The sequence below is a fragment of the Scyliorhinus torazame genome, chromosome 14, assembly GCF_047496885.1.
Source record: "Scyliorhinus torazame isolate Kashiwa2021f chromosome 14, sScyTor2.1, whole genome shotgun sequence".
In the NCBI taxonomy this organism is placed as follows: domain Eukaryota; kingdom Metazoa; phylum Chordata; class Chondrichthyes; order Carcharhiniformes; family Scyliorhinidae; genus Scyliorhinus; species Scyliorhinus torazame.
In genome coordinates this window covers 188,939,565-188,966,829 of record NC_092720.1, presented here as the reverse complement: position 1 = coordinate 188,966,829, position 27,265 = coordinate 188,939,565, and the positions used below count along the sequence as shown (strand labels likewise).

General features: G+C 51.3%; 1 protein-coding gene across 2 annotated transcripts in view; it reads right to left on the bottom strand.

Annotated features, from left to right (window-relative positions):
- Positions 1-10,112: 10,112 nt before the first annotated feature.
- The window catches only part of gnl1 (guanine nucleotide binding protein-like 1), an 83,603-nt gene continuing 66,450 nt past the window's right edge, over positions 10,113-27,265 (bottom strand). For both annotated transcript variants that reach the window (XM_072475340.1, XM_072475339.1), the window contains exons 8-12: positions 20,663-20,848; positions 19,264-19,442; positions 17,471-17,645; positions 17,161-17,301; positions 10,113-10,590 (exon numbers count right to left, since the gene is read on the bottom strand). In XM_072475340.1, coding sequence (XP_072331441.1) covers positions 10,331-10,590; positions 17,161-17,301; positions 17,471-17,645; positions 19,264-19,442; positions 20,663-20,848 — 941 coding nt within the window. In that variant the 3' untranslated portion in view covers positions 10,113-10,330. The remainder of the gene's footprint in view (positions 10,591-17,160; positions 17,302-17,470; positions 17,646-19,263; positions 19,443-20,662; positions 20,849-27,265) is intronic.

Below are 27,265 nucleotides of genomic sequence, written 5' to 3'. Positions count from 1 at the left end.
TTCACTGGCCGGCACAAACCGGCCAGCGTGGAGGCCCCCGCCCGGGTCCCTTTCCCACTTGCCCGGCCCTAGGAAAGCCCAAAGATCCCCTTTTAGCACACAAACCCCGCCTATCCACCTACACCCCAAAGAACCCTCATTTCGAGTGAAAGTCCCATCCCTTCCCTTGTCCAAATATATACCACATTGCCTCCTTTAATCTCTACACCCGCGCGCAGTGATACAAAAAAGAAGAAAATACAGTCATGAGGTTACATCGGCACATGGCCATTCCTCAATTTGTCAGTTCTGCCACAGTCCTTCTGCTTTCGCAAACTCCTCCGCTGCTTCCGCCGTTCCAAAATAAAAGTCCCTGAGCTTGTAAGTCACCCTCAGCTTCGCTGGATATACAATGCCGCACCGCACCTTTCTAATGTACAGTGCCCTCTTCACCCGGTTGAAGGCAGCTCGCCTCCTTGCCAGCTCCACCGTAAAGTCCTGGTATACACGTATACCAGCTCCAGCCCACTGCACCACCCGCTTCTGCTTAGCCCAGCTCAGTACCTTCTCCTTCACCCTGTACCTACGGAAGCAGAGTCACTGCCCTTGGCGGCTCACTCGCCTTTGGTATAGGCCTCCACGACCGATGAGCCCGATCCAGTTCATATCGGGAGGGATCCTACCCCTCCCCCAATACTTTTGCCAGCATCGTGGCAAAGTACTCAGTCGGCTTCGGTCCTTCAACTCCTTCGGGCAGCCCCACAATCCTCAAATTCTGTCGCCTGGATCTGTTTTCCAGGTCTTCCATTTTTCCTCGCAGATCCTTTTTAGTGTCCATCACCTTCCGCATCTCCTTCCCCATCGAGGCAAGTTGATCACCGTGCTGCAATAACGTCTCCTCCACTTCCTTCAGCTCCTCCCCTTGCTCTCGCACCTCCGCCACTGCGTTCGCCACCTCCGTCCTCACCGGCGAAACCACCTCCTCCACCAGCACACTCAAAGCCTCCCTCATCTCCTTCCTCACCGTCTCCATGCATTTCGCAATCTGCGCCAACTGCTTTTCAAATTCCGCAGCCATCACCTTAGTTATTTCTTCAGCCGTAAGCAGTGCGGCCATCCCTGGTGCTCCAGCCGCCATCTTTCCTGGTGACCCCGCGGTGACCTTTCCACTCCCCGATGGACCTCCAGCTGCTTTTTTTCGGCCGTTTTCTTGCTCACCCTCGACATTTTTCTTTGTTCCTTTTTTCCTCCTGTGTCTCCACTGTGCCTCCTCCGTGCCTTCTCCCTTCTTCTGCCACCTCCGCGGACCCTGGGACCGGGCTTAAAGCCCCGAAAATGCCGTTGCCGACCGGGAGCCCTCCATTGTGCAGCTGCCTCCCGCCCGCCGTCACCGGAAGTCCTAAGTACGCCTTGTTCTAATAAGCTGTCAATAACCTTTGAGATTTCTCCCTCTGCCTCTTGGGGAAATCCGTATTGCTTCTGGGGTCTAGGGTCAGGTCCTGTTATTTGAACTGAACCAGCCATTCTGCCGCAGTCATGTTTATGACTTGCAAATGCGGTCCTGTTTTTCTGAAGAACTGCCCTAACCTGTTTGTCTGTACTAATCGTGGTCGGGTCAAACCAAAAATTGCCGACTGCGCTAATCTTGTTTGAATACTCACCTACTGTGAGCGTAGCGGCGGCTCTTGCTGACTTGAAAGGTTGTGGGAGTTCATGAAATCAATGCCCAAAATGTGTTCTGCTGTGTGGTCCAGATCGACCAAAACTAGGGGGTGTTTTGTGGTAATAGTGCCAATTTGAATGGGTACAGGGGCTCTGATGTGTCCCTGTTGTGAGTGGCCTGTGAAGCCGCTGAGAGTGATTGTGGCTGTAGTGGGACACGTGTCTTTTTGGAACATGGTGGAGGAATTAATTGTGGTGCAGGACCCTCCTGTGTCCCAGAGAAATTCGATGGGCTGAGCCCGTATTTTCGCTGCAACGACTAGTAGGCCGGACCTAGCCCAAAGGGTGTCGCAGACCCAACTGGGGAGAGCCCGAACACCGTCAGTCAGTTCCGTTCAGGTCTGTCTGGTCGGAACGGGCGCTTACACTATGTATGGGCTTTGCCCTGTCTGCTGGGCTCTCTGTGGCTTTCGTGGGGCATTGCATTCTTGTGCAAAGTGACCTAATTGTCCACAGTCGTAACACTCCTGTGGTTTCTGTGGGGGGGCTGTTCCTGCCTTCGTTCACCCATGCGGGGTTCTGGTGCACTTTCACTGCTTGGATATCTGCCTCTGCCTGCTGTTCTTCGGGTTTCTTAATTACGGGTTTGTTTTGGACAGATTGCTCCCAGGTGCGGGACAACCTTTTCAAAACGCATTTTTCATTGTGCACTTCTTCCGTGGGGTCATAATTGGTACAGGCTTTTTGTCCTGCCTCTGTGGCATGGGACATAAGGGTGCGGGTCCATTTGGCCATGTTGTCTTGGGACAAATGGACGCGGTCTAAGTTTCCAAAAACGGCTGTAAAATGAATCCACAGGCGTCCAGCAAACGCTGTGGGGTGTTCAGTTTTCTTCTGCCTGCACTTACTCAGGCCTTCTCCTGGGTCACCTCTGTTATAGCCGATCGCATCTAGGATCGCCGTGTGCATCTCTGCAAGGGTGCCTCCTCCTCCATTCTGTGGGTCGGGAAGGGCTGCTGCGAATGAAGGGTCTAAGCTTAAAACTGTGAGCTTCACTTGCTCACGCTCATCCAGGCCGTACATGGTCACCTGCTGCTTCGCTCTAGCAAAGAAATGGTGGGGGTCTGAGGTGGGGAGGAACGGTGATCTTTTCGCACGCGTCCCGTAATTGGGTCACGGTTAAGGGGGTGGTGTAAAGGAATTCCGCTTCTCATTCCGATGTGACTGCGCGATGGGTAGTGACTGGATTCATGGGTGCCTGATCTATCTGCTCTGTGGGGGGTTGGGGTGCTTTTCTCTTTTGGGGCTTTCCTTGCGCACATGTTCCCTGAACATACCTATGCACGGTTTTGTTTAATTCTTGCCAATCAGGGCTGTCTTCCTCATATAATTGGGATCCGAGGGTGCTCTGAAACCCATTTTGCACTGAAAGCAAAGACTGCAGTTCCGCAATCTGCTTCCGGCACTTTGCGTGATCTCATGAGCGTTGTCTGTGCTCCGTGGTGGCAGTATGGAGTGCTCTTAACGCTGCCTTTAGATCGCTGCACTGCCTTTGCAATGCCTCTACCTGTTTCTCTGTCTCTTCTCTTACCAGGACTGCACATTGTGTGTACTTAGCTTCGGAACTGGCCCACCAGGCCAGGGGAACAAATGGCCTTTCATTCGATTCGGAGTCTGCAGGATTCAAAAGCTGGTATGGCTGGTAGCTAGGAGCGCCTATCTCATAGCGTGCGTTGAAGGAGTCTCATAGCGTGCGTTGAAGGCAGCTTGGGCAGTTCACGGTCAAGGGTTGATTCGAGTTGCTGAGTGACCCTGCCAAGAAGACCGATTTGAACTTGGGGACTCTACTTTATAGTCCCCAGGGGCTTCCCGCCCCTTTGGGTGGACCCCGTACCTGGATCCAAGTGATTGGACTACGTTCCGATCACTTGGATCGATTTCTCCAATACTGGAGCCGTTCCCTGATCGCTGGGCGGTCCCTGAGTGTCCGTTGGCCTTCCTTTGTCTTGGCTCCTGCTGGCGCCGAGGAGTCTGGCTGTGCCTTATTCACCTTAAATGTTTCAATTGTTCCCGGGGATCGCTCATTAATATGCAGATGGCTGTGAGTTTCAGTGCTGTCTGGGCTTCTGCAAATTCTAATACACAGGAGACTTTGCACTTGCTAGTTTTTCCTGGCTTGGCTGAATTTCCCTTCATTCTTTGCGGACCTCCATTGTAAGTCGGGAAGTGGCCAATCCAGGTGGCTACAGAGGTCATAGTGGAGAGCCTGGAGTCGGTCCACTTGTGTGCTGGCACACGTACCACGGGTAGGGCATCAGGGGGCTCGTTGAGCTTACCCGGGCTATACAAGATCTCATTATTATAAGTGAGAGCTCGATCCTCCACCTCAAGATCTTGTCATTTTTGATCTTGTCCCGCTGTGCATTATTAAACATAAAGGCAACCGACCGTTGGTCAGTGAGGAGAGTGAATCTCCTGCCGGCCAGGTAATGCCTTCAATGTCGCACAGCTTCCACAATGGCCTGGGCCTCCTTTTCGACAGAGGAGTGCAGAATTTTGGAGGCATGGAGGGTGCGGGAAAAGAAGGCCAAGGGCCTGCCCGCCTGGTTGAGGGTGTCGGCCAGAGCTACGTCCGATGCATCGCTCTCTACCTGAAAGACGAGGGACTCATCGACCACGTGCATCGTGGCCTTGGCAATGTCTGCCTTTGCGGTTGAAGGTCTGGCGGGCCTCAGCCGCCAGGGGAAAAACTGTGGACTGAATGAGTGGGCTGGCCTTGTCCGCATAATTAGGGACCCACTGGGCATAGTAGGAGAAAAACCCCAGGCATCGTTTCAGGGCCTTGGTGCAGTGGGGGAGTGGGAGTTTCATAAGGGGGCGCATGCGGTCGGGGTCGGGCCCTAGGACTCCATTTTCCACGACATAGCCAAGGATGGCTAAGCGGTTGGTGCGGAACATGCATTTCTCCTTATTGTATGTGAGGTTAAGGAGTTTGCCGGTCTGGAGGAATTTTTGGAGGTTTGCGTCGCGGTCCTGCTGATTGTGGCCGCAGATGGTGACGTTAACTAGGCACGGGAAGGTGGCCCGCAGTCCATACCGGTCAACCATTCGGTCCATCACTCACTGGAAAACCGAGACCACATTAGTGACGCCGAAGGGAACCCTAAGGAAGTGATAGAGGCGGCCAAATGCTTCGAACGTAGTGTATTAGCGGTCCTCCGGGCGGATGGGGAGCTGGTGGGAGGCGGACTTCAGGTCCACTGTGGAAAAGACATGATACAGCGCAATCTGATTGACCATGTCAGATATGCGTGGGAGGGGGTACGCGTCGAACTGCATGTACCGATTGATGGTCTGACTGTAGTCAATGACCATCCTGTGCTTCTCCCCAGTCTTCACTACCACCACTTGAGCTCTCCAGGGACTGTTGCTGGCCTCAATGACCATTCATGCAGAAGACGTTGGACCTCCGATCTGATGAAGATCCTGTCCTGGGCACTGTCCCGTCTGCTCCTAGTGGCAAAGGTTTTGCAATCCGGGGTGAGGTTCGCAAACAGGGAAGGTGGATCACCTTGAGTCGTGAGGCCGCAGACGGTGAGGGGGGCAGGGGTCCGCCGAATTTTAAGGTTAGGCTTTGGAGATGGCACTGAAAGTCCAGGCCGAGTAACAGGGCAGTGCAGAGGTGGGGGAGGACGCAGAGCCAGAAGTTGCTGAACTCTATGCCTTGGATGGTGAGGGTCGCGATGCAGTACCCCCGGATTTCCACGGAATGGGATCTGGAAGCAAGGGAGATTTTCTGGGTGACAGGGTGTACCGGGAGGGAGCAGCGCCTTACCGTAGTGGGGTGGATGAAGCTCTCTGTGCTTCCGGAGTCAAAAAGGAAGGTTGTCTCGTGCCCATCGATGTTCACCGTCGTCGTCGCGGTCGCGAGGTTGCGGGGCCGGGACTGATCCAGGGTGATAGAGGCGAGCTGGGGCAGATGCTAGGAGGTCCCGGGCTGGTCAGCGGTGGTGGAGGTAGCGGCAGGCGATGAACGGCCAGACGAACAGGGGTCCTGGCGCGCCGTCCAAAATGGCGCCGAAGATGGCGGTGCCCACGGGGCGCACACGGTGGGCGGCATCAAAGATGGCGGCACCCACGGGCTGCACGTGGTTTGCAGTGAAGAAGATGGCGGCACCCACAGGCCGCACGTGACTTGCGAAAAGGAAAATGGTGGCGTCCCTGGGTCGCACGTGGGGTGTGTAGGACCGCCGGGCCTGGACACAGCGGTGACCGACCGGGCCTGGCAAACAGAAACAAAGTGTCCCTTCTTCCCACACCCGTCGTAGGTCACGCTCCGCGCCGGGCAGCGCTGCCTGGGGTGTATGTTTTGCCCGCAAAAATAGCACTTGGGCCCCCCAGAGTTGGCTGCCTGCCGCGCAGCGCAGGCTTGCGGCGAGCTGGAGTCGGCAGCTGGTAGGGCTCACGATGCCCACGAGGGTGCCGCATGGTCGGGGCATAGTGCTGGACGTTACGGGAGGCCACTTCTAACGGATTAGCGAGCTGCCTAGTTCCTGCAAGATCAAGCGTACCCCCTCCAGTAGCCGCTGGCGGACATACGCAGACTTCATGCCCGTAACGTAAGCGTCTCAAATTAAACGTTCGGTGAGCTGGACTGCCAAAACTGCCTGGCAGTCACAGCTACTACCTAGGATGTGCAGGGCTCGCCAGAAATCGTCCGGAGACTCCCCGGAGAGTTGCTGTCTTGTGGCCATTAGGTGTCTGGCGTATACTTGATTGACTGGTCGAATGTAATGTCCCTTCAGGAGCTCCATCGCTTCAGAGTAGATGGGTGCATCCCGGATGAGAGGAAAAATGTCAGGGCTCACCCGTGAATAGAGGACTTGGAGCTTCTGCGAGTCCGAGTGTTCCTCTGGACGTTCGGAGGTAGCTTTCGAAGCAGGCTAGCCAGTGGTCAAAGGCGGACGTAGCATTGGCTGCTTGAGGGCTCAGCCGCAGGCGATGAGGCTTGTTGCTGGGATGTCCACTTCCAGAATGTCCACTTCCAGAATGGACGCTCGCAAAGAATGTAGGGAACTGTGGACAATGTTATGGAAACAAGCAGGCGCAGAGCCTGTATGCATATTGGAGAAACAGCTCCCAGACGGAATTGAATCTATAGGTCAATTAGCATATTGATCAATCAGCATATTGATGGCCCATCTCCAGGAACAAAGGAAAGACACTCAAGCAACCGATACCGTTTCAGACATCCCGGCGCCAGCTCCCCAACCGGAAAGCACAAACAAAGCAAGGCCAACGGCCACCAAAGACACGCCCAGCCATCAGGGCACCCACCCCTTTATTGGTCAAGATCAATACCAGTGATCGAGATGCGGCCCAATTAATTGGGGCCAAGTTTAAGGCCCACCTAAAAGCGCGCGAAGCCCTTCCAAGTATAAGAAGGAGCCCCCACGAGAGATTCGCTCTCTTGGATTCGGCTCTCAGGCGGAGAGACCCATCCACCAGCTGCACCAGAAGCAAGTAAGTCCAAGGTCAACGCTCGCTACCAGACGGACAACCTTAGCTGTTTCCCCTCTACCACTTCGAACCCAACAACCTCAGATCCGAACAACGGCCATTGTTCCTCTGACTGAGTGGGCACCCGAAGTTAAGTATAGGCGTTAGCGTTAGAGATAGTTTAGTTTGTAGTACTGTTGTGCATGAGTAGATCTTACTGTGTGTGTAAATAAATAGTATTGACTTTAAATTAACTGGTGTATTGGCTCTTTGATCAGTATTCGGGTTTGGACCTTGTGGCGGTCTCGAGATACATGGCGGCTCTAAAGCAAACATAATTAGGATTAAGGAAGGTGACCATATTGACCGCCATATTCAGAACCAGAGAAACAGAGCAACAATGTGGAGATCCATCGTTTTAAAAAATCTTGCGAGATAAATTGATGCACTATCAATTACCACAAAGATGAGAGTAGTGGAATAGTCAAGACTTTATTGAGCAATATGCGGTGCCTCCTGTAGCTGGAACAAGAATGGCTGCATCACCGGCGAGCACACACATTTATACACCGCCTACTGGGTGGAGCCAGCAGGCAGGGATTTACCCTTGTACCTCTAATATACGGACAGTGCCGTAATACACTACTAGTGGTGACTACCACAGGCAGTGCTATTAGCCCTTCAGCACTTAAGTATATGTTTGGCATGACAATAAACAAAGCTTAGTTTTTTTGGATCATCTGCTTGCATTTATGCACAAGTTTAAAACCCGGAATGCAAGATTATTCTGTTGGAATTCACTGTTACAACAGTTCAATGTTAAAATTATACACTCCTGGTAAGTATAATGTGATTACGGATGCTTTGTCACAGGTTCAGGGACTGACGAGTTACCCAAGTAGAGACTGGGAAGAGAACTTGTATAATGGGGATGGATGGATGGATGTGTGTTGCGATTTATATCTTGCATACCCCATAATGAAATGCCCATTCCCTGATGTTTCACTCCTTTTAGGGAGGGAGGTATGGAAGGGTCCTTCCTGAAGATTCCATTATTTCCCCTTTCTTTATTTTTTGCCGTTATCATGAAATGAAAATCGCTTGTCACAAGTAGGCTTCAATGAAGTTACTGTGAAAAGCCCCTAGTCGCCACATTCCAGCGCCTGTTCGGGGAGGCTGGTACGGGAATTGAACCGTGCTGCTGGCCTGCTTTAAAAGCCAGTGATTTAGCCCAGTGTGCTAAACCAGCCCCTATAATATTTGATCTATGGATGCTTTTTTTAAAAACAAATTTAGCGTACCCAATTTTTTTTCCCCAAAGGAGCAAATTCGTGTGGCCAGTCCACCTAACCTGCATATCTTTGGGTTATGGGGGTCAAGCCCACGCAGACACGGGGAGAACGTGCAAACTCCACACAGTGACCCAGGTCCTCACCGCCGTAGGCAGCAGACCACTGCACCACCTTGCCGTGATCCATGGATACTTAATGAACATGCCGAGATCCATGGATACTTAATTAACATGTATCTTTAGGTCAAGCAGCAGAGAATAAGCAATACCAAAAGTTGCAACATCACAAGTGTTTGGTGCTAGTTTTCGAGCAGCAGAACTCAAGACTTATGGCACCCGAGAGAAGGGATGGGACTTTACTCAATTGGTTGGCTGGGGGCCAATGAATTGGCCAAAAGGCTGAATCCTGCCCAGTAATAGGTGGTGCTTGGATCCAGCCTGAGTGGGATGAGTTCCAGAGACTCCAGGAAGAGAATTGGGTGTTGGATTCCAGAGAACCTGAGTGAATAGATCTACAGTGAAAACCATTACAGACTGAAGACAAAGACCTCGGTCTGAAAGCCTCGTGAAGGAAGGGGTGTATAAAGACAACCATCTGAAACAAGACTTTGAACTTATTATTTTCACCCCTCACTTCCCCTCTGTGCTTGTTTGTCGTGTGTATGTCTATATCACACACACACACACACACTGTGGGAGCAAGTTAAAGTGGAGGTTAGGAATTAGATATTATCTTAGATGTATTTGCTACATATTTCATTATAGGTCTTGTTATAAATAATAAGTGATTGTGATTAACTTTACAAACCTGGGGATTATTGTTTGAGCAACCAAGGGCCACAGACTTGGGGTACTTTTCTAAAAAATTGGTTCATTCAATTGTGTTGTGACTCCAGGTCAAGCCCTAGGTGTCCTAACAACCCCTACTGGTTCCCTTTTATCCACCCTCAAGGAACTCTTAACTTCAATTCCTGTGCACAAAACCATGTCAAGCTTTGCCTGAATTTTCTAAATATCCTGTTATTAAATTCTTAATAAACTGATTCCCAAATCTTCCCCAATTACATGTGTTAGGCTGACTGGACTATAGTTTCCTCTTAGGTTTCCCTCCTTTCTTGAACACAGGTGTCACATTTGTGGTTTCCCAACCGGTGGGACCCCTGTACTATCCAGGAAACTTGGAAAGGTTACAACCAATGCATGCCCTACCTCTGCAGTCATGTATTTTCACGCAAAGGACACAGGCCATCAGGAGGAAACCCAGAGTGGCGGCTAGGTGGCAGAGTGGTTAGCACTGCTGTTTCATGACGCCAAGGTCCCACGTTCGATCCGGGCTCTGGGTCACTGTTCATGTGGAGTTTGCACATTCTCCCTGTGTCTGCGTGAGGCTCACCCCCAGAACACAAAGATGTGCAGAGTAGGTGGTTTGGCCATACTAAATTGCCCCTTCATTGGAAAAAAAAACGGAGCACTCTAAATTTATTTTTAAAAAGAACCCAGGTCTTTCCTGTCGCTTCACATAAATGGAATCCCTTATCCCAGGAACCATCCGGATCAGTTCTGCCTCCTCCCCAAATCCTTCCTAAAGTGTAACCTGATTGCAGAGACAGCAACTCTCTCGCATTTAGCCCTTCCTGTGCAGAGCCCAGTAAACACAAGATGAAGAGCAAGCTCCAATTGCTAAGGTAAATAAAGCTTTATTGAAATCGAACAATACATTAACAGTAAGGTTTGGAATGGGTCTCCCCAATGCACTCCGGAATGAAGTAATACACAGCAAGGTCAAACGCTGCTGCAGGAAGATGCACATGCATCGTTTCTTCTTTTAAAGTTCACAAAAGTTCACCCTCACCCCCCCTCCCCGGGTCCCAGCACCACATGGTCCGGTGCAACATGAGTTTAACACTCATCATTTTGGAGAAGAGCAAACTTGTTCTTGCTGAGGAAAGCTCCCTTGTGCCCTTTACTCACATCCCCGCCCTCGCCACCCTCTTCCTCCTCCTCCTCCTCTTCCTCGTCTGCGTCATGGTCTTTCTCGTCGTCCTCCTGGTCGGAGCTGGAGATCTCGTCCTCGTCTTCGGAGCTCTGCTTGCTCTGTTGCCTGTGCGCCTCCTGAAGGGCTGCAATCTCCAGCGTCGCAGCGTGTTGCTGCCAGTCCACTAAGAAGGCAAGGGCCAGAAGCGGGAGGGGGGAAGAGAGGGAGACACACAGACATCTGAAGTTACTTCATTTGCTTAGTTTCCTCCTTCACCACCCCACTTTCCACTCTTCCCTTTCAGATGCCCAGTGTCGAACCAATTGTCAGCTACGAGTGTAGATTCAGGCTGGAGGAGGTGCTCGGCCTAAACGGAGGTGATGGCGTGCATTGGCATGATGCAGTCGAGTAAGGCACCGGGGCCGGATGACTTCCCAGCGGAATGTTATAAGCAGTTCACGATGGAGATGGGGAAGTTGTCGGCTACACTGAGAGGGGCGTCGATTTCGCTAATCCCAAAAAAGGGGGAAAGATCCACTGGAGTGTGGGTCCTAAAGGCCCATCTTGCTTCCGAATGCAGATGTGACAAGTCCTGGCAAAGGTATTGACGAGAAGTTTGGAGGGGTGTGTCCAGAGGTGGGCTCGGAGGATCAAACACTTGTTTGTGAAGGGGAAGCAGCTCTCAAGGTAACATGGAGGTTTTTGAACTCGGGGTATTTTAGGTTCCACAGGGGATCGAGGCAGGGGTGTCCATTGTCCCCACTGTTATTAGTGTTGGCACTTCAGGCCTAGTCTTGGGTTGGGAGATGGATTGAGAGGGGGGGCAGGGGCACCAGATGTTCTTGTATGCCGATGACCTGTTGTTCGTGACGGACCCGTCTAACGGTCCATCAACAAACAACAATAGGTCATCGGCATAGGCAGAATAATGGGCTTACTGGAGAGGTTTGGGGCCTTTTCGGGCGATTACATTTAAAAACATTTTTTTTTTTTTTTTTTAGATAATTTGAGTACCCAATTGTTTTTACCAATTAAGGGGCAATTTAGCATTGCCAATCCATCTAACCTGCACATCTTTTTGGGTTGTCGGGGTGAGACTCAGTCAGACATGGGGAGAATGTGCAAACTCCAGACGGACAGTTACCCTGGGCCAGGATCGAACCCGGGTCCTCGGGCTATAAATGTAATGTTGGGAAAAGTCAAGTGTTTCCAGTGAAGCTGTGTGTGTGTGTGTGTGTGTGTGTGGGGGGGGGGGGCTCTCTGCCATTTAAGGTGGCAAGGGAGTGATTCCGGTACCTGGGGATCCAGGTAACGCATGGATGGGCCACAATGCATCAGTGGAATTTTTTTTTTTTTTAAATTAGAGTTCCCAATTCATTTTTTTTTTCAATAAAGGGGCAATTTAGCGTGGCCAGTCCAGTGAGACAGTGGTGGCCTGGGGAGAGGGGACAAATTGGGTTAGGAGGAGGAGTCTTACAATGGGACGAGCCTGAGGGCTCGGGTGACAGCACTGCTGCCACTCGCCCCAAGGAAGTACATGAGTAATCCAGCGGTGGAGTCATCCATAAGAATCTAGAACCAGCTGAGGCCTAACTTTAAACTTGGGCACGTCGGTGATGGCTCCACGGTGTGGGAATCATAGGTTTACGCCAGGGGCTATCGATGGGATGTAGAGGAGTTGGAGGGAGAAGGGGGTTAGTGTGTGTCAGGGACATGTTTGTGGAGGGGACGTTTGCTGGGTTAGAGAGGTTGCGGGAGAGGTTAGAGCTCCCAAGGGGGAGAGAGTTTAGATATTGGCAGGTATGAGACTTTGCGCACATGGAGCCACATTTGTTCCCTCAGATTCGTTTTTGGAGAAAATGTTGCTCCCGGTGAGGGAGGGGGCTGGTAGGATTTGGGTCATACATGGGTGGTTGGGACAGCAAAGCCCGAAAAGGATCAAGCAGAAGTGGGAGGAAGATAGAATGGGGACTTTGGTGCGAGGTAATGTGCCGAGTGAACTCAACCTCCTCCTGTGCAAAATGAGTCTTATACAACGTAAGGTGGTACAGAGGGTCCACATGACTCTGACCCGGATGAGTGGGTCCGGAGGAGTGGGTTTTTTCCAGAGGTAGCAGAGGGGTACGAAAGGTTTGGAAGAGAGCCAGCGACCCAGACCCATATGTTCTGGGGGGTGTGAGGAGTTGGAGAACTTTTGGGAGGTGGTGTTCAGGAACCCATCGAGGATTATAAGGGTTGAGATGAAGCCAGACCCTGTGGTGGCGATCTTTGGGATGTTGGAGGTGCTGGATGGGAAGGGGGGCGCATCGTGGCCTTTGTCTCTATGATTGCCCGGCTACAGATACTTTTGAATTGGACGCTGGCCTCAAATTTGCCTTAGAATCATAGAAGTTTACAGCATGGAAACAGGCCCTTCGGCCCAACCAGTCCATGCCGCCCAGTTTTTACCATTAAGCTAGTCCCAGTTGCCCGCACTTGGCCCATAAACCCTCTATACCCATCTTACCCATGTAATTCTCTAAATGCTTTTTAAAAGACACAATTGTACCCGCCTCTACTACTACCTCTGGCAGCCCATTCCAGACACTCACTACCCTCTGAGTGAAGAAATTGCCCCTCTGGGCCCTTCTGAATCTCTCCCCTCTCACCTTAAACCTATGCCCTCTAGTTTTAGACTCCCTTACCTTTGGGAAAAGATGTTGACTATCTACCTTATCTATGCCCCTCATTATTTTATAGACCTCTATAAGATCACCCCTAAGCCTCCTACGCTCCAGGGAAAAAAGTCCCAGTCTATCCAGCCTCTCCTTATAACTCAAACCATCAAGTCCCGGCAACATCCTAGTAAATCTTTTCTGCACTCTTTCTAGTTTAATAATATCCTTTCTATAATAGGGTGACCAGAACTGCACACAGTATTCCAAGTGTGGCCGTACCAATGTCTTGTACAACTTCAACAAGGTGTCCCAACTCCTGTATTCAATGTTCTGACCAATGAAACCAAGCATGCCGAATGCCTTCTTCACCACCCTGTCCACCTGCGACTCCACCTTCAAGGAGCTATGAACCTGTACTCCTAGATCTCTTTGTTCTATAACTCTCCCCAACGCCATACCATTAACTGAGTAGGTCCTGGCCTGATTCGATCTGCCAAAATGCATCACCTCACATTTATCTAAATTAAACTCCATCTGCCATTCGTCGACCCACTGGCCTAATTGATCAAGATCCCGTTGCAATCCTAGATAACCTTCTTCACGATCCACTGTGCCACCAATCTTGGTGTCATCTGCAAACTTACTAACCATGCCTCCTAAATTCTCATCCAAATCATTAATATAAATCACAAATAACAGTGGACCCAGCACCGATCCCTGAGGCACACCACTGGTCACAGGCCTCCAGTTTGAAAAACAACCCTCTACAACCACCCTCTGTCTTCTGTCGTCCAGCCAATTTTGAATCCAATTGGCAACCTCACCCTGGATCCCGTGAGCTTTAACCTTCTGCAACAACCTACCATGCGGTACCTTGTCAAATGCTTTGCTAAAGTCCATGTAGACAACGTCTACTGCACTGCCCTCATCTACCTTCTTGGTCACCCCCTCAAAAAACTCAATCAAATTTGTGAGACATGATTTTCCACGCACAAAGCCATGCTGACTGCCCTGAATCAGTCCTTGCCTCTCTAAATGCTTGTAGATCCTGTCTCTCAGAATACCTTCTAGCAACTGACCTACTACAGACGTTAGGCTCACCGGTCTGTAGTTCCCAGGCTTTTCCCTGCTGCCCTTCTTAAACAAGGGCACAACATTCGCCACTCTCCAATCTTCAGGCACCTCACCTGTGGCTGCCGATGATTCAAATATCTCTGTTAGGGGACCCGCAATTTCCTCCCTAGCCTCCCACAACATCCTGGGATACATTTCATCAGGTCCTGAGGATTTATCTACCTTGATGCGCTTTAAGACTTCCAGCACCTCCTCCTCTGTAATATGCACACTTCTCAAGACATCACTATTTATTTCGCTTAGTTTCCTAACATCCATGCCTTTCTCCACCGTGAATACCGATGAGAAATATTCATTCAGGATCTCACCCAACTCTTGTGGCTCTGCACATAGATGTCCTTGTTGATCCTTAAGAGGCCCTACTCTGTCCCTAGTTACTCTTTTCTCCTTTATGTATCTGTAGAATCTCTTTGGATTCTCCTTTGCATTATTTGCCAAAGGAATTTCATGTCCCCTTTTTGCCCTCCTGATTTCCCTCTTAACTCTATTTCGACAACCTCTATACTCTTCAAGGGATCCACTTGATCCCAGTTGTTTATGTACGTCATATGCCTCCTTCTTCTTTTTGACCAGAGTCTCAATATCTCGAGTCATCCAGGGTTTCCTACTTCTACCAGCCTTGCCCTTCACTCTAAAGGGAATGTGCTTACCCTGCACCCTGGTTAACACATTTTTAAAAGCCTCCCATTTACCAGCCGTCCCTTTGCCTGCCAACAGTCTCCCCCAATCTACCTCTGAAAGTTCCTGTCTGATACCATCAAAATTTGCCTTGCCCCAATTAAGAATTTTAACTCTTGGGCCAGACCTATCATTCTCCATACCTATCTTAAAACTAATGGAGTTATGGTCACTTGTCCCAAAGTGATCCCTCACTAACACTTCTGTCACTTGCCCTTCCTTATTTCCCAAGACGAGGTCAAGTTTTGCCCCCTCTTTAGTCAGTCCATCCACATACTGAATGAGAAATTCCTCCTGAATACACAACAAATTTCCCTCCACCAAGCCCCGAATGCTATGGCTGTCCCAGTCAATGTTGGGAAAGTTAAAGTCCCCTACTATTACCATCCTATTTTTCTTGCAGCTATCTGTAATCTCCTTACATATTTGCTCCTCAATTTCCCGCTGACTATTTGGGGGCCTGTAGTACAGTCCTATCAAGGTGATCTCTCCCTTCTTATTTTTCAGTTCCACCCATATAGACTCAGTGGGCGAACCCTCGGATAGAACCCCTCGAAGTACTGCCGTAATGTTCTCCCTAATCAAAAACGCCACTCCCCCTCCTCTCTTACCTCCTGTTCTATCCTTTCTATAGCATCTGTACCCCGGAACATTGAGCTGCCAGTCCTGCCCCTCCCTTAGCCATGTTTCAGTCATAGCTATAATATCCCAGTCCCATGTGCCCATCCATGCCCTGAGTTCATCCGCTTTGCCCGTCAGGCCCCTTGCATTGAAATAAATGCAGTTTAATGTAGACTTTCCTTGCTCTCTGCCCTGCTTTCTCTGGTCATGCTTTACACACTCTCCCTTCCTGCCTTTTGTTTCCGTCCCCACTGACTTCCTACATCGGTTCCCATCCCCCTGCCACATTAGTTTAAACCCTCCCCAACTGCACTAGCAAACACACCCCCGAGAACATTGGTTCCGGTCCCACCCAGATGCAGACCGTCCGATTTGTACAGGTCCCACCTCCCCCAGAACCGGTCCCAATGTCCCAGGAATTTGAAACCCTCCCTCTTGCACCATCTCTCAAGCCACGTATTCATCCTAGCTATCCTGTCATTCCTACTCTGACTATCACGTGGCACTGGTAGCAATCCTGAGATTACTACCTTTGAGGTCCTACTTTTTAGTTTAACTCCTAGCTCCCTAAATTCAGCTTGTAGGACCTCGTCCCGTTTTTTACCTATATCGTTGATGCCTATATGCACCACGACAGCTGGCTGTTCACCCTCCCCCTCCAGAATGCCCTGCAGCCGCTCCAAGACATCCTTGACCCTTGCACCAGGGAGGCAACATACCAACCTGGATTCTCGTTTGCGTCCGCAGAAACGCCTGTCTATTCCCCTTACAATTGAATCCCCTATCACTATAGCTCTGCCACTCTTTTTCCCGCCCTTCTGTGCAGCAGAGCCAGCCACGGTGCCATGAACCTGGCTGCTGCCACCTTCCCCTGGTGAGCCATCTCCCCCAACAGTTTCCAAAACGGTAAATCTGTTTTGGAGGGAGATGACCGCAGGGGATCCCGGCACTGCCTTCCTACTCTTCCTCTGTCTGTTGGTCACCCATTCCCTATCTGCCTCAGTAATTTTAATCTGCGGTGTGACCAACTCACTGAATGTGCTATCCACAACTTCCTCAGCATCGCGGATGCTCCAAAGTGAATCCATCCGCAGCTCCAGAGCCGTCAAGCGGTCTAACAGGAGCTGCAGTTGGACACACTTCTTGCAGATGAAGGAGTCAGGGACACCAGAAGGGTCCCTGACTTGCCACATCTCACAAGAGGAGCATGACACGGGTCTGAGCTCTCCTGCCATGACTTAAACCTGAAGTTAAATTTGAACTACACTACACAGCTAAGAGAAAGTCAAAGAGAGAGAAATCACTTAAGGGGACCAGAGGAGGGCTTGGACATACGGTGGAAGCTGTTATGTTTGTGGAGCTGTTTGTCACGCGGGGTACTCTGTTGGATGTTAAGGCTGTGTTATTATGTCGAATGTTTTTGGAATAAAATACCTTTTTAAAAAATAACAATTCAATCTCTCATGTCAAGAGTTACAAGCAAAGACAGGACAACTTTTTCACTTCATAACTAGGCAAACAAGACATGCTCTTAAACGTTGTGTGGAAATGGTAAAAACAGGGAAGGAGCATTGCCGAATTCACAAGCTGAATTCATTCCAAACTCAAATCGGGCCTGACTCCCCACACTGACACTTGGGAGCCAAGGTTGACCTGGTGCTCACCTTTCTGCACGGTGTAGCCTGGGGGTCTCATGCACAGACACAGGCGCCCATCTACTGAGAGTCGAAGGATGCTGTTCGCCGCTCTGTACACGTCATTCCGTGCAGCTTTAGCTGTCTTGTAGCCCCTCTTCTCTGCCCAGGCTGCAAAGAGACAAATAACAGATGGTGTGAGGAGGTGGTGATTGACTCCCACCCCTGGTCCAGCCATTAGTAATATTAGTCAGATGGACAAAAAAGTATGCCAGCCTGCAGATTATTTTTCTTAAAAAATCAGCAACCCATCAACTGATTGTTCTGGTCATGCAGTTACCTTCGCAGATGTCCCAGGCTGTGAACTTGGCCTCGGCCTGCTCCCCAGACCTGTCCTCCTCCATGTTGGGGTGCCTGAGCTTCAGCAGCTTCGGTACAGGAATCCTCGTGGCCAGGTAGCCAACCGAGGTGTAAGGCTCCTGAATCTGTGCTATCGGATAAATTCCAGCAAGAATCTAGAGAGAGGGGGAGGCAAAACTACATTCGTTAGGAAGGAGGCAAGTGGCTCAGCCAAGTGGAATGTGAATGGTCTGCACATTTAAGAAAAGAAGTCGAGCATTTAAATGACAGCCCATTTTGCAGTCACCCATGTCAAGAGTTACAAGCAAAGACATCCCCTTGAATCAGAAGTCTGTGGGTTCATGTCTCATACTAGAGCATGGAGCACAAAATCCTGCTCGACATTAAAGTGGCGTACTCAGGGAGTGGCAAACGCTCGTGGTGCAACGGGTACGCTACCTCCGAGCCATAAGTTCCAGGTTCGAGTCCCACCCCTGGATTTGATGGCAAAAGGAAGATGTGTTCACAACGCAGCCAAGCAGGTTCAGCAGAAACCTGCAAAATCCTTCCATCACACACCAGTGGCAGGCGGTTAAGAGCCCGCACTCCTATGAAGCAGTGTTGGGCAACCTAGGCCAGTGAGCGGGCTGCAAGATTGAAATCAGGCATTTTCACAAACTATGGCCGTGACTAAGACTGAATACATTTAATGCACGCCGTTTATTTCATAAAAATTGATGGAAAATGCTGAATCATTCAGACATTAAAAGAACTGTCATTGACTTCAAATGGTAAAAATAAAAAATATTTACACTTTGTGTGAACCGTGCACGATCAGCGTGCACCTCACTTGCCCTTGCTTTAAGTGCGTGTCACTTCAGTCACACCGGCAGGTGAAAAAAACAACGCGGTCTGAAATCAGTGGAATGTGACACCCCTTCACGTGGGCAACTGTTAAAGACAAAAATGTCTCGGCCACCGGGCTGCAGGTTGCCCACCGCTGACAGCACCTTAAAAATGCCCCAGGCAAGTACAAGCTCCAGTCGCAGTTATAACCATCAACTTCCTGAAACCAGTCGCTCCCGCCCGTATTGCCAAGTGCAAGCTCCAGTCGCAGTATTAACCATCAACTTCCTGAAACCAGTCGCTCCCACCCGCGTTGCCAAGTGCAAGCTCCAGTCGCAGTATTAACCATGAACTTCCTGCAACCAGTCGCTCCCGCCCGTATCGCCAAGTGCAAGCTCCAGTCGCAGTATTAACCATCAACTTCCTGAAACCAGTCGCTCCCGCCCGTATTGCCAAGTGCAAGCTCCAGTCGCAGTATTAACCATCAACTTCCTGAAACCAGTCGCTCCCGCCCGTATTGCCAAGTGCAAGCTCCAGTCGCAGTATTAACCATCAACTTCCTGAAACCAGTCACTCCCACCCGCGTTGCCAAGTGCAAGCTCCAGTCGCAGTTATAACCATGAACTTCCTGAAACCAGTCGCTCCCGCCCGTATTGCCAAGTGCAAGCTCCAGTCGCAGTATTAACCATCAACTTCCTGAAACCAGTCGCTCCCACCCGTATTGCCAAGTGCAAGCTCCAGTCGCAGTTATAACCATCAACTTCCTGAAACCAGTCGCTCCCGCCCGTATTGCCAAATGCAAGCTCCAGTCGCAGTATTAACCATCAACTTCCTGAAACCAGTCGCTCCCACCCGCGATGCCAAGTGCAAGCTCCAGTCGCAGTATTAACCATCAACTTCCTGAAACCAGTCGCTCCCGCCCGCCTGAGCGCACACCGTTAAACTGACCTGCTGCTGACGGTCCACTAGTGACGGGAAGATGAGACCCGGGCAGTCGCAGAGCTTGACAGTGGGAGTCAGGAAGTAGGTCTGGAAATATTTTGTGTGACCCGGGGTACGGGACACGCTCACCACCTTCTTCCCCACCAGGCCATTAATGAGCGACGACTTGCCCACGTTGGGAAACCCTGTTGGGAGGAGGAAGTGAAGAAAGTTTTAAAAAAAGAGCTTTTGCACCATATTTGCCCTGCACAAATTAATGGCACGGGAAGGAGGTTGAGCTCCCTTCTTCCTCAGAGGCAGATGAAGTCCGCATCGGATTCTGAACAACTTTGTACATTTGATCACAGAGCTCCTGTTAGAAAACCTGATAAGGGAAAGGAATGAGGGGAGGGGGAGAAAGGAATGAGGGGAGGGGGAGAAAGGAATGAGGGGAGGGGGAGAAAGGAATGAGGGGAGGGGGAGAAAGGAATGAGGGGAGGGGGAGAAAGGAATGAGGGGAGGGGGAGAAAGGAATGAGGGGAGGGGGAGAAAGGAATGAGGGGAGGGGGAGAAAGGAATGAGGGGAGGGGGAGAAAGGAATGAGGGGAGGGGGAGAAAGGAATGAGGGGAGGGGGAGAAAGGAATGAGGGGAGGGGGAGAAAGGAATGAGGGGAGGGGGAGAAAGGAATGAGGGGAGGGGGAGAAAGGAAGGAGGGGGAGAAAGGAAGGAGGGGGAGAAAGGAAGGAGGGGGAGAAAGGAATGAGGGGGAGAAAGGAATGAGGGGGAGAAAGGAATGAGGGGGAGAAAGGAATGAGGGGGAGAAAGGAATGAGGGGGAGAAAGGAATGAGGGGGAGAAAGGAATGAGGGGGAGAAAGGAATGAGGGGGAGAAAGGAATGAGGGGGAGAAAAGGAATGAGGGGGAGAAAAGGAATGAGGGGGAGAAAAGGAATGAGGGGGAGAAAAGGAATGAGGGGGAGAAAAGGAATGAGGGGGGAAAAGGAATGAGGGGGGAAAAGGAATGAGGGGGGAAAAGGAATGAGGGGGGAAAAGGAATGAGGGGGGAAAAGGAATGAGGGGGGAAAAGGAATGAGGGGGAAAAGGAATGAGGGGGGAAAAGGAATGAGGGGGGAAAAGGAATGAGGGGGGAAAAGGAATGAGGGGGGAAAAGGGGGATATTTACAGAACTTGTACGGTTGGGCAATATTTTAAAGCTTTTTGAACCTGCAGCCGATATATTCTGCAGCACTGCCACCTGCTGGCCATCCAGGAGTCCTGCAACAATAGCCGTGACCAGTCGGAAAGGAGGTTGTGGGCATTTAAAGGTTGGTGAACAAGCTGCATGATTTCAGCGGTTCCCCAGCAAACCCCTACTCCCAACCGCATTGCCCAGATGAAAGCCAATCTTATTGGTCGTGCCTGCTCACCCACGCAGCCCACAGTGAGGATGCCATCTTTGTACAGTTCATCCACCGGCGCGCACATTTCCATGGCAGAATCAGTCTGATGCTCCACCAGGACTGCGTCCTCTTCGTCCTCCTCGTCAGTCAGGTCTTCGTGCTGAGTGTTTGCCGCGTCCCGCTCCATCTTCTCTTTCCAACTGGTCAAGTCCACTATAGCAAGAGGCAGAGAAGCAATTACACAACTGGGAGGAGGTGGGAAGGACCAGGGCTGGAATACAAAGCACAACCATTCACTCCCACCACCACCCACACACAGTAGCAGCCGTTTAGACCATGCAAGATGCACTGCAGGAACTCACCAAGGCTCCTTAGGCAGCACCTTCCCAACCCATAACCGCTACCATCGGGAGGGACAAGAGCAGCAGACCCATGAGAATAAAATCACCTGGATGTTCCCCTCCAAGTCACTCACCATCCTGACTTGGAAGTATATCCACCGTTCCTTCACTGTCGCTGGGTCAAAATCCTGGAACTCCCTCCCTAACAGCACTATGGGTGTACCTACACTACAGGGACTGCTGTGGTTCAAGACAGCAGCTCACCACCACCTTCTCAAGGGGCAATAAATGCTGGGGCTAGTCAGCGACCCCTACATCCAGTAAATATTTTTTTTTTTTTTTTTTAAACAGAGAAAGCTTTGGTACAGTTGTACGGAGCTTTGGAACCACAGCATTCTGGAGGCAACGTGCTGACCCACAAGACAAACCAGGACTTGGACTAGAGACAGAGGGCAAGTACAGTGCAGATTCACCAAAACGATACCGGAGCTAAGCAGCTTACATTCCAAGAACAGCGTGCACAGACCAGTCATGCATCACCTCGGGTATAAACGACTAAGGGGTTGATCTAACTGAGGTTCAATGGGGTTGAAGGCTAAAAAGCTATAAGGAGACAATACATCTCTTACCCACGCCCCCGCGGCGAGGGGCCCAGAACAAATGGGCTTTAATCTTAAATACACAGTTGGCTGCTCAGGGCCGATGTCAGGAAGCACTTCACACAAAGGACTGTGGTAATCCGGAACTCTCTTTCCTCCATACAGCTGTTGAGGCAAGGATTCAACTGAAAACGTCACTACCGAGACTACAGTTTTTGATGGTATTAAGGGTTAACGAATCAAGGTGGCAGATGGGTTTGACATGCAGGTCGGTCAAGGTCTTGCGGAATGGTAGAACAGGCTCGAAGGGCTGAATGGTCTCCTCCCGTTCCTCAATTTATTTTGATAGCGGTCGTGATAGAATAGGGAGAATCCAGTTCCAGTGGCAGGAGGGCCAGTAAGCGGGGGTCACAAGATTTAAGGCGCTGTAGGAAAGAAAGCCCAGAGGAGGGATGGGTCTCTCTCTCTTTCACCCTATAGCAAGATGTGACTATCTAGAACATCCTGCCTGAAAGCATGGTGGCAGTGGATTCAATCGATTGAAAAAGGAACTGGAGGGACTTCCGGGTGCGGCGATGACCAGCTGAGTCGCACATTTCGGCAGCTCCCTGTGAAACGGACTTTTGGGCTCTTGATAGGAGCCCCAACGGCAATTTTGACGGCTAAAAACACTGTGCGGTAAACCAGAAGGGAATCCCCCCCTGGATACGGATGGAAAAAGGAGAGGGAAGTGGCCAGATTGCAGTGGATCCTTTAGAACAGCGGCAAGGAAGGCAAGCAAAAACCAAGATGGCGTCGGAAGGTGGCAGTTTAACATGGGGCCCTGAACAACAAGAGTTCTTGAAATGCTGTGTGGAAGAGATCAAAAAGGAAATGAAGAAAGAGCTGTTGGCCCCGATACTACAGGCGATCGAAGGGCTAAAGGAGGAACAAAAGACCCAGGAGCGGGAGCTTCGGGTCGTGAAGGCAAAGGCAGCCGAGAATGAGGACAATATACAGGGCCTGGTGGTGAAGACGGAGACGCAGGAGGCACATCAGAAACGATGTGTGGAAAGGTTGGAGGCACTGGAAAACAACGCAAGGAGGAACAACCTGAGGATTCTTGGTCTTCCTGAAGGTGTGGAGGGAGCGGACATCGGGGCATATGTGAGCACGATGCTGCACTCGTTAATGGGAGCGGAGGCCCCGGCAGGTCCGTTGGAGGTGGAGGGAGCATACTGAGTGATGGCACGAGGACCGAGAGCAGGAGAAATTCCCAGAGCCATAGTGGTGAGATTCCTCCGTTTTAAGGATAGAGAAATGGTCCTTAGATGGGCGAAGAAAACTCGGAGTAGTAAATGGGAGAACGCGGTGATCCGCGTTTATCAAGACTGGAGTGCGGAGGTGGCGAGAAGGAGGTCGAGCTTTAATCGGGCCAAGGCGGTGCTTCATAAAAAGAAGATAAAATTTGGAATGCTGCAACCGGCAAGACTGTGGGTCTAGAGAGGCACCACTACTTTGAGACGGCGGATGAAGCGTGGAAGAAAAACTGGAATGAGCGGGTTATTAAAAAGAACGTTCGAACAAAGTGGTGGGGCGAATGTGGGGGCAAAGAGGGGTTTTATGTACTAATCCTGCGATGCGGTAACTTTTCTCTCTCCCACAGGTGGTGATGGGGGGAGGAGGGGAGGAGGAGGAGATGGGGCGTTGGCCATTGGGGGCGGGGCCAAGGGAGAAGCGCGGGCTTGGTTCCCGCGCTATGATAATCATGGCGGGAATAGAGAAGCAGGAAGGAGGGGGCGTCGCACGGTGCGAGCTGAGGTCACGGGGGGGAAGCCGAGGTCAGCCAGAGTTTGCTGACTTCTGGAAGCAACATGGGGGGAGTAATTACGCTAGCGGGGGATCTAGCGGGGGGGAGGGGGGAATTACTGGGTTGCTGCTGCTGGGGAGAGGGGGGAGCTGGTATGGGAGAGGATGGGCGGGGGGGCACCGCCTGGGGGAGATACAGCTGCGTGGGAACCGGGTGAGGAGCTGGAAAAAGGTGATGGCTAATCGACAAGGGGGGGGCGGTAGGAAGCCCCCCAACTCGGCTGATCACGTGGAACGTGAGAGGGCTGAACGGGCCGATAAAGAGGGCACGGGTACTCGCACACCTTAAGAAACTTAAGGCAGATGTGGTTATGTTACAGGAAACGCACCTGAAACTGATAGACCAGGTTAGGCTACGCAAAGGATGGGTGGGGCAGGTGTTCCATTCGGGGCTAGATGCGAAAAACAGGGGGGGTGGCTATATTAGTGGGGAAGCGGGTAATGTTCGAGGCAAAGACTATAGTGGCGGATAACGGGGGCAGATACGTGATGGTGAGTGGCAAACTACAGGGGGAGACGGTGGTTTTGGTAAACGTATATGCCCCAAACTGGGATGATGCCAATTTTATGAGGCGGATGCTAGGACGCATTCCGGACCTAAAGATGGGAAAGCTGATAATGGGGGGAGATTTTAATACGGTGTTGGAACCAGGGCTGGATAGGTCGAAGTCCAGGACTGGAAGGAGGCCGGCAGCAGCTACTTAAAGATTTTATGGAGCAGATGGGAGGTGTAGACCCGTGGAGATTTAGCAGACCTAGGTGTAAGGAGTTCTCGTTTTTCTCCTATGTCCATAAAGTCTACTCGCGAATAGACTTTTTTGTGCTGGGTAGGGCATTGATCCCGAAGGTGAGGGGAACGGAGTATACGGCTATAGCCATTTCGGATCACGCTCCACACTGGGTGGACTTGGAGATAGGGGAGGAAACAGGAGGGCGCCCACCCTGGAGAATGGACATGGGACTAATGGCAGATGAGGGGGTGTGTCTAAGGGTGAGGGGGTGCATTGAAAAGTACTTGGAACGGACTTCCGGGTGCGGCGATGACCAGCTGAGTCGCACGTTTCGGCAGCTCCCTGTGAAACGGACTTTTGGGCTCTTGATAGGAGCCCCAACGGCAATTTTAACGGCTGAAAACACCGTGCGGTAAACCAGAAGGGTGTTCCCCCTGGACACGGATGGAAAAAGGAGAGGAAAGTGGCCGGATTGCAGCGGATCCTTTGGAACAACGGCAAGGAAGGCAAGCAGAAACCAAGATGGCGTCGGAAGGTGGCAGTTTCATATGGGGCCCTGAACAACAAGAGTTTTTGAAACGCTGCGTGGAGGAGATAAAAAAGGAAATGAAGAAAGAGTTGTTGGCCCCGATATTACAGGCGATTGAAGGGCTGAAAGAGGAACAAAAGACCCAGGAGCAGGAGCTTCGGGTCGTGAAGGCGAAAGCAGCTGAGAATGAAAACGATATACAGGGCCTGGTGGTGAAGTCGGAGATACAGGAGGCACACCAGAAACGATCTGTGGAGAGGTTGGAGGCACTGGAAAATAACGCAAGGAGGAACAACTTGAGGATTCTTGGCCTTCCTGAAGGTGTGGAGGGGGCGGACGTCGGGGCATATGTGAGCACGATGCTGCACTCGTTAATGGGAGTGGAGGCCCCGACGGGTCCGTTGGAGGTGGAGGGAGCATACCGAGTTATGGTGCGAGGACCGAGAGCAGGAGAAGCTCCCAGAGCCATAGTGGTGAGATTTCTCCGTTTTAAGGATAGAGAAATGGTCCTTAGATGGGCGAAGAAAACTCGGTGTAGTAAATGGGAGAACGCGGTGATCCGCGTCTATCAAGATTGGAGTGCGGAGGTGGCGAGAAGGAGGGCGAGCTTTAATCGGGCCAAAGCGGTACTTCACAAAAAAAAGATAAAGTTTGGAATGCTGCAACCGGCAAGACTGTGGGTCACATATCAAGGGAGGCACCACTACTTTGAGACGGCGGATGAAGCGTGGACTTTTATTGTAGAAGAAAAATTGGAATGATTGGACTACGAAAATGAACGTTTGGACAAAGTGGTGGGACGAGTGGGGGGGGGGGGGGGCGAAGAGGGATTGTATTGTATGATTAATCCTGCGGTATGGTAACTTTTCTTTCTCCCACAGGTGGTGATGGGGGGAGGTGGGGAGGGAGAGGAGATGGGGCGTTGGCCATGGGAGGCGGGGCCGAGGGAGAGGCGCGGGCTTGGTTCCCGCGCTATGATAATTATGGCGGGAATAGAGAAGCAGGAAGGAGGGGGCACCGCACGGGGCGAGCCGTGATCACGGGGGGAAGCCGAGGTCAGCCAGAGTTTGCTGACTTCTGGGAGCAACATGGGGGGAGTAATTACGCTAGCGGGGGGGGGGGGGGGGGGGGAGGGGGGAATTACTGGGTTGCTGCTGCTGGGGAAAGGGGGGAGTGGGTGCGGGAAAGGATGGGCGGGGGGGCACCGTCTGGGAGAAATACAGACGCGTGGGAACTGGGCGAGAAGCTGGAAAAAGATGATGGCTAACCGGCAAGGGGGGGGGGGGGGGAAGCCCCCCAACTCGGCTGATCACGTGGAACGTGAGGGGGCTTAACGGGCCGATAAAGAGGGCACGAGTACTCGCACACCTTAAGAAACTTAAAGCAGATGTGGTCATGTTACAGGAAACGCACCTGAAACTGATAGATCAGGTTAGGTTGCGCAAAGGATGGGTAGGGCAGGTGTTCCATTCGGGGCTGGATGCGAAAAACAGGGGGGTGGCTATATTAGTGGGGAAGCGGGTAATGTTCGAGGCAAAGACTATAGTGGCGGATAACGGGGGCAGATACGTGATGGTGAGTGGCAAATTACAGGGAGAGATGGTGGTGTTGGTAAACGTGTATGCCCCGAATTGGGACGATGCCAATTTTATGAGGCGAATGCTAGGACGCATCCCAGACCTAGAGACCGGAAAGCTGATAATGGGGGGAGACTTTAACACGGTGTTGGAACCAAGGCTGGATAGGTCGAAGTCCAGGACTGGTAGGAGGCCGGCAGCAGCCAAGGTGCTTAAGGATTTTATGGAGCAGATGGGAGGGGTGGACCCGTGGAGATTCAGTAGACCTAGGAGTAAGGAGTTCTCGTTTTTCTCCTATGTCCATAAAGTCTATTCACGCATAGACTTTTTTGTGTTGGGTAGGGCATTGATCCCGAGGGTGAGGGGAACGGAATATACGGCTATAGCCATTTCGGATCATGCCCCACACTGGGTAGACTTGGAGATAGGGGAGGAAACAAGAGGGCGTCCACCCTGGAGAATGGATATGGGACTAATGGCGGATGAGGGGGTGTGCTTAAGGGTGAGGGGATGCATTGAAAAGTACTTGGAACTCAATGACAATGGGGAGGTTCAGGTGGGAGTGGTCTGGGAGGCGTTGAAGGCGGTGGTTAGGGGGGAGCTGATATCAATAAGGACACATAAAGGGAAGCAGGAGAGTAAGGAACGGGAGCGGTTGTTGCAAGAACTTTTGAGGGTGGACAGACAGTATGCGGAAGCACCGGAGGAGGGACTGTATAGGGAAAGGCAAAGGCTGCATGTGGAATTTGACTTGCTGACCACAGGCACTGCAGAGGCACAATGGAGGAAGGCGCAGGGTGTACAGTATGAATATGGAGAGAAGGCGAGCAGATTGCTGGCACACCAATTGAGGAAAAGGGGAGCAGCGAGGGAAATAGGGGGGGTGAGAGACGAAGATGGAGAGACGGAGCGGGGAGCGGAGAGAGTGAATGAAGTGTTCAAGACATTTTATAAAAAATTGTATGAAGCTCAACCCCCGGATGGGAGGGAGAGAATGATGGAGTT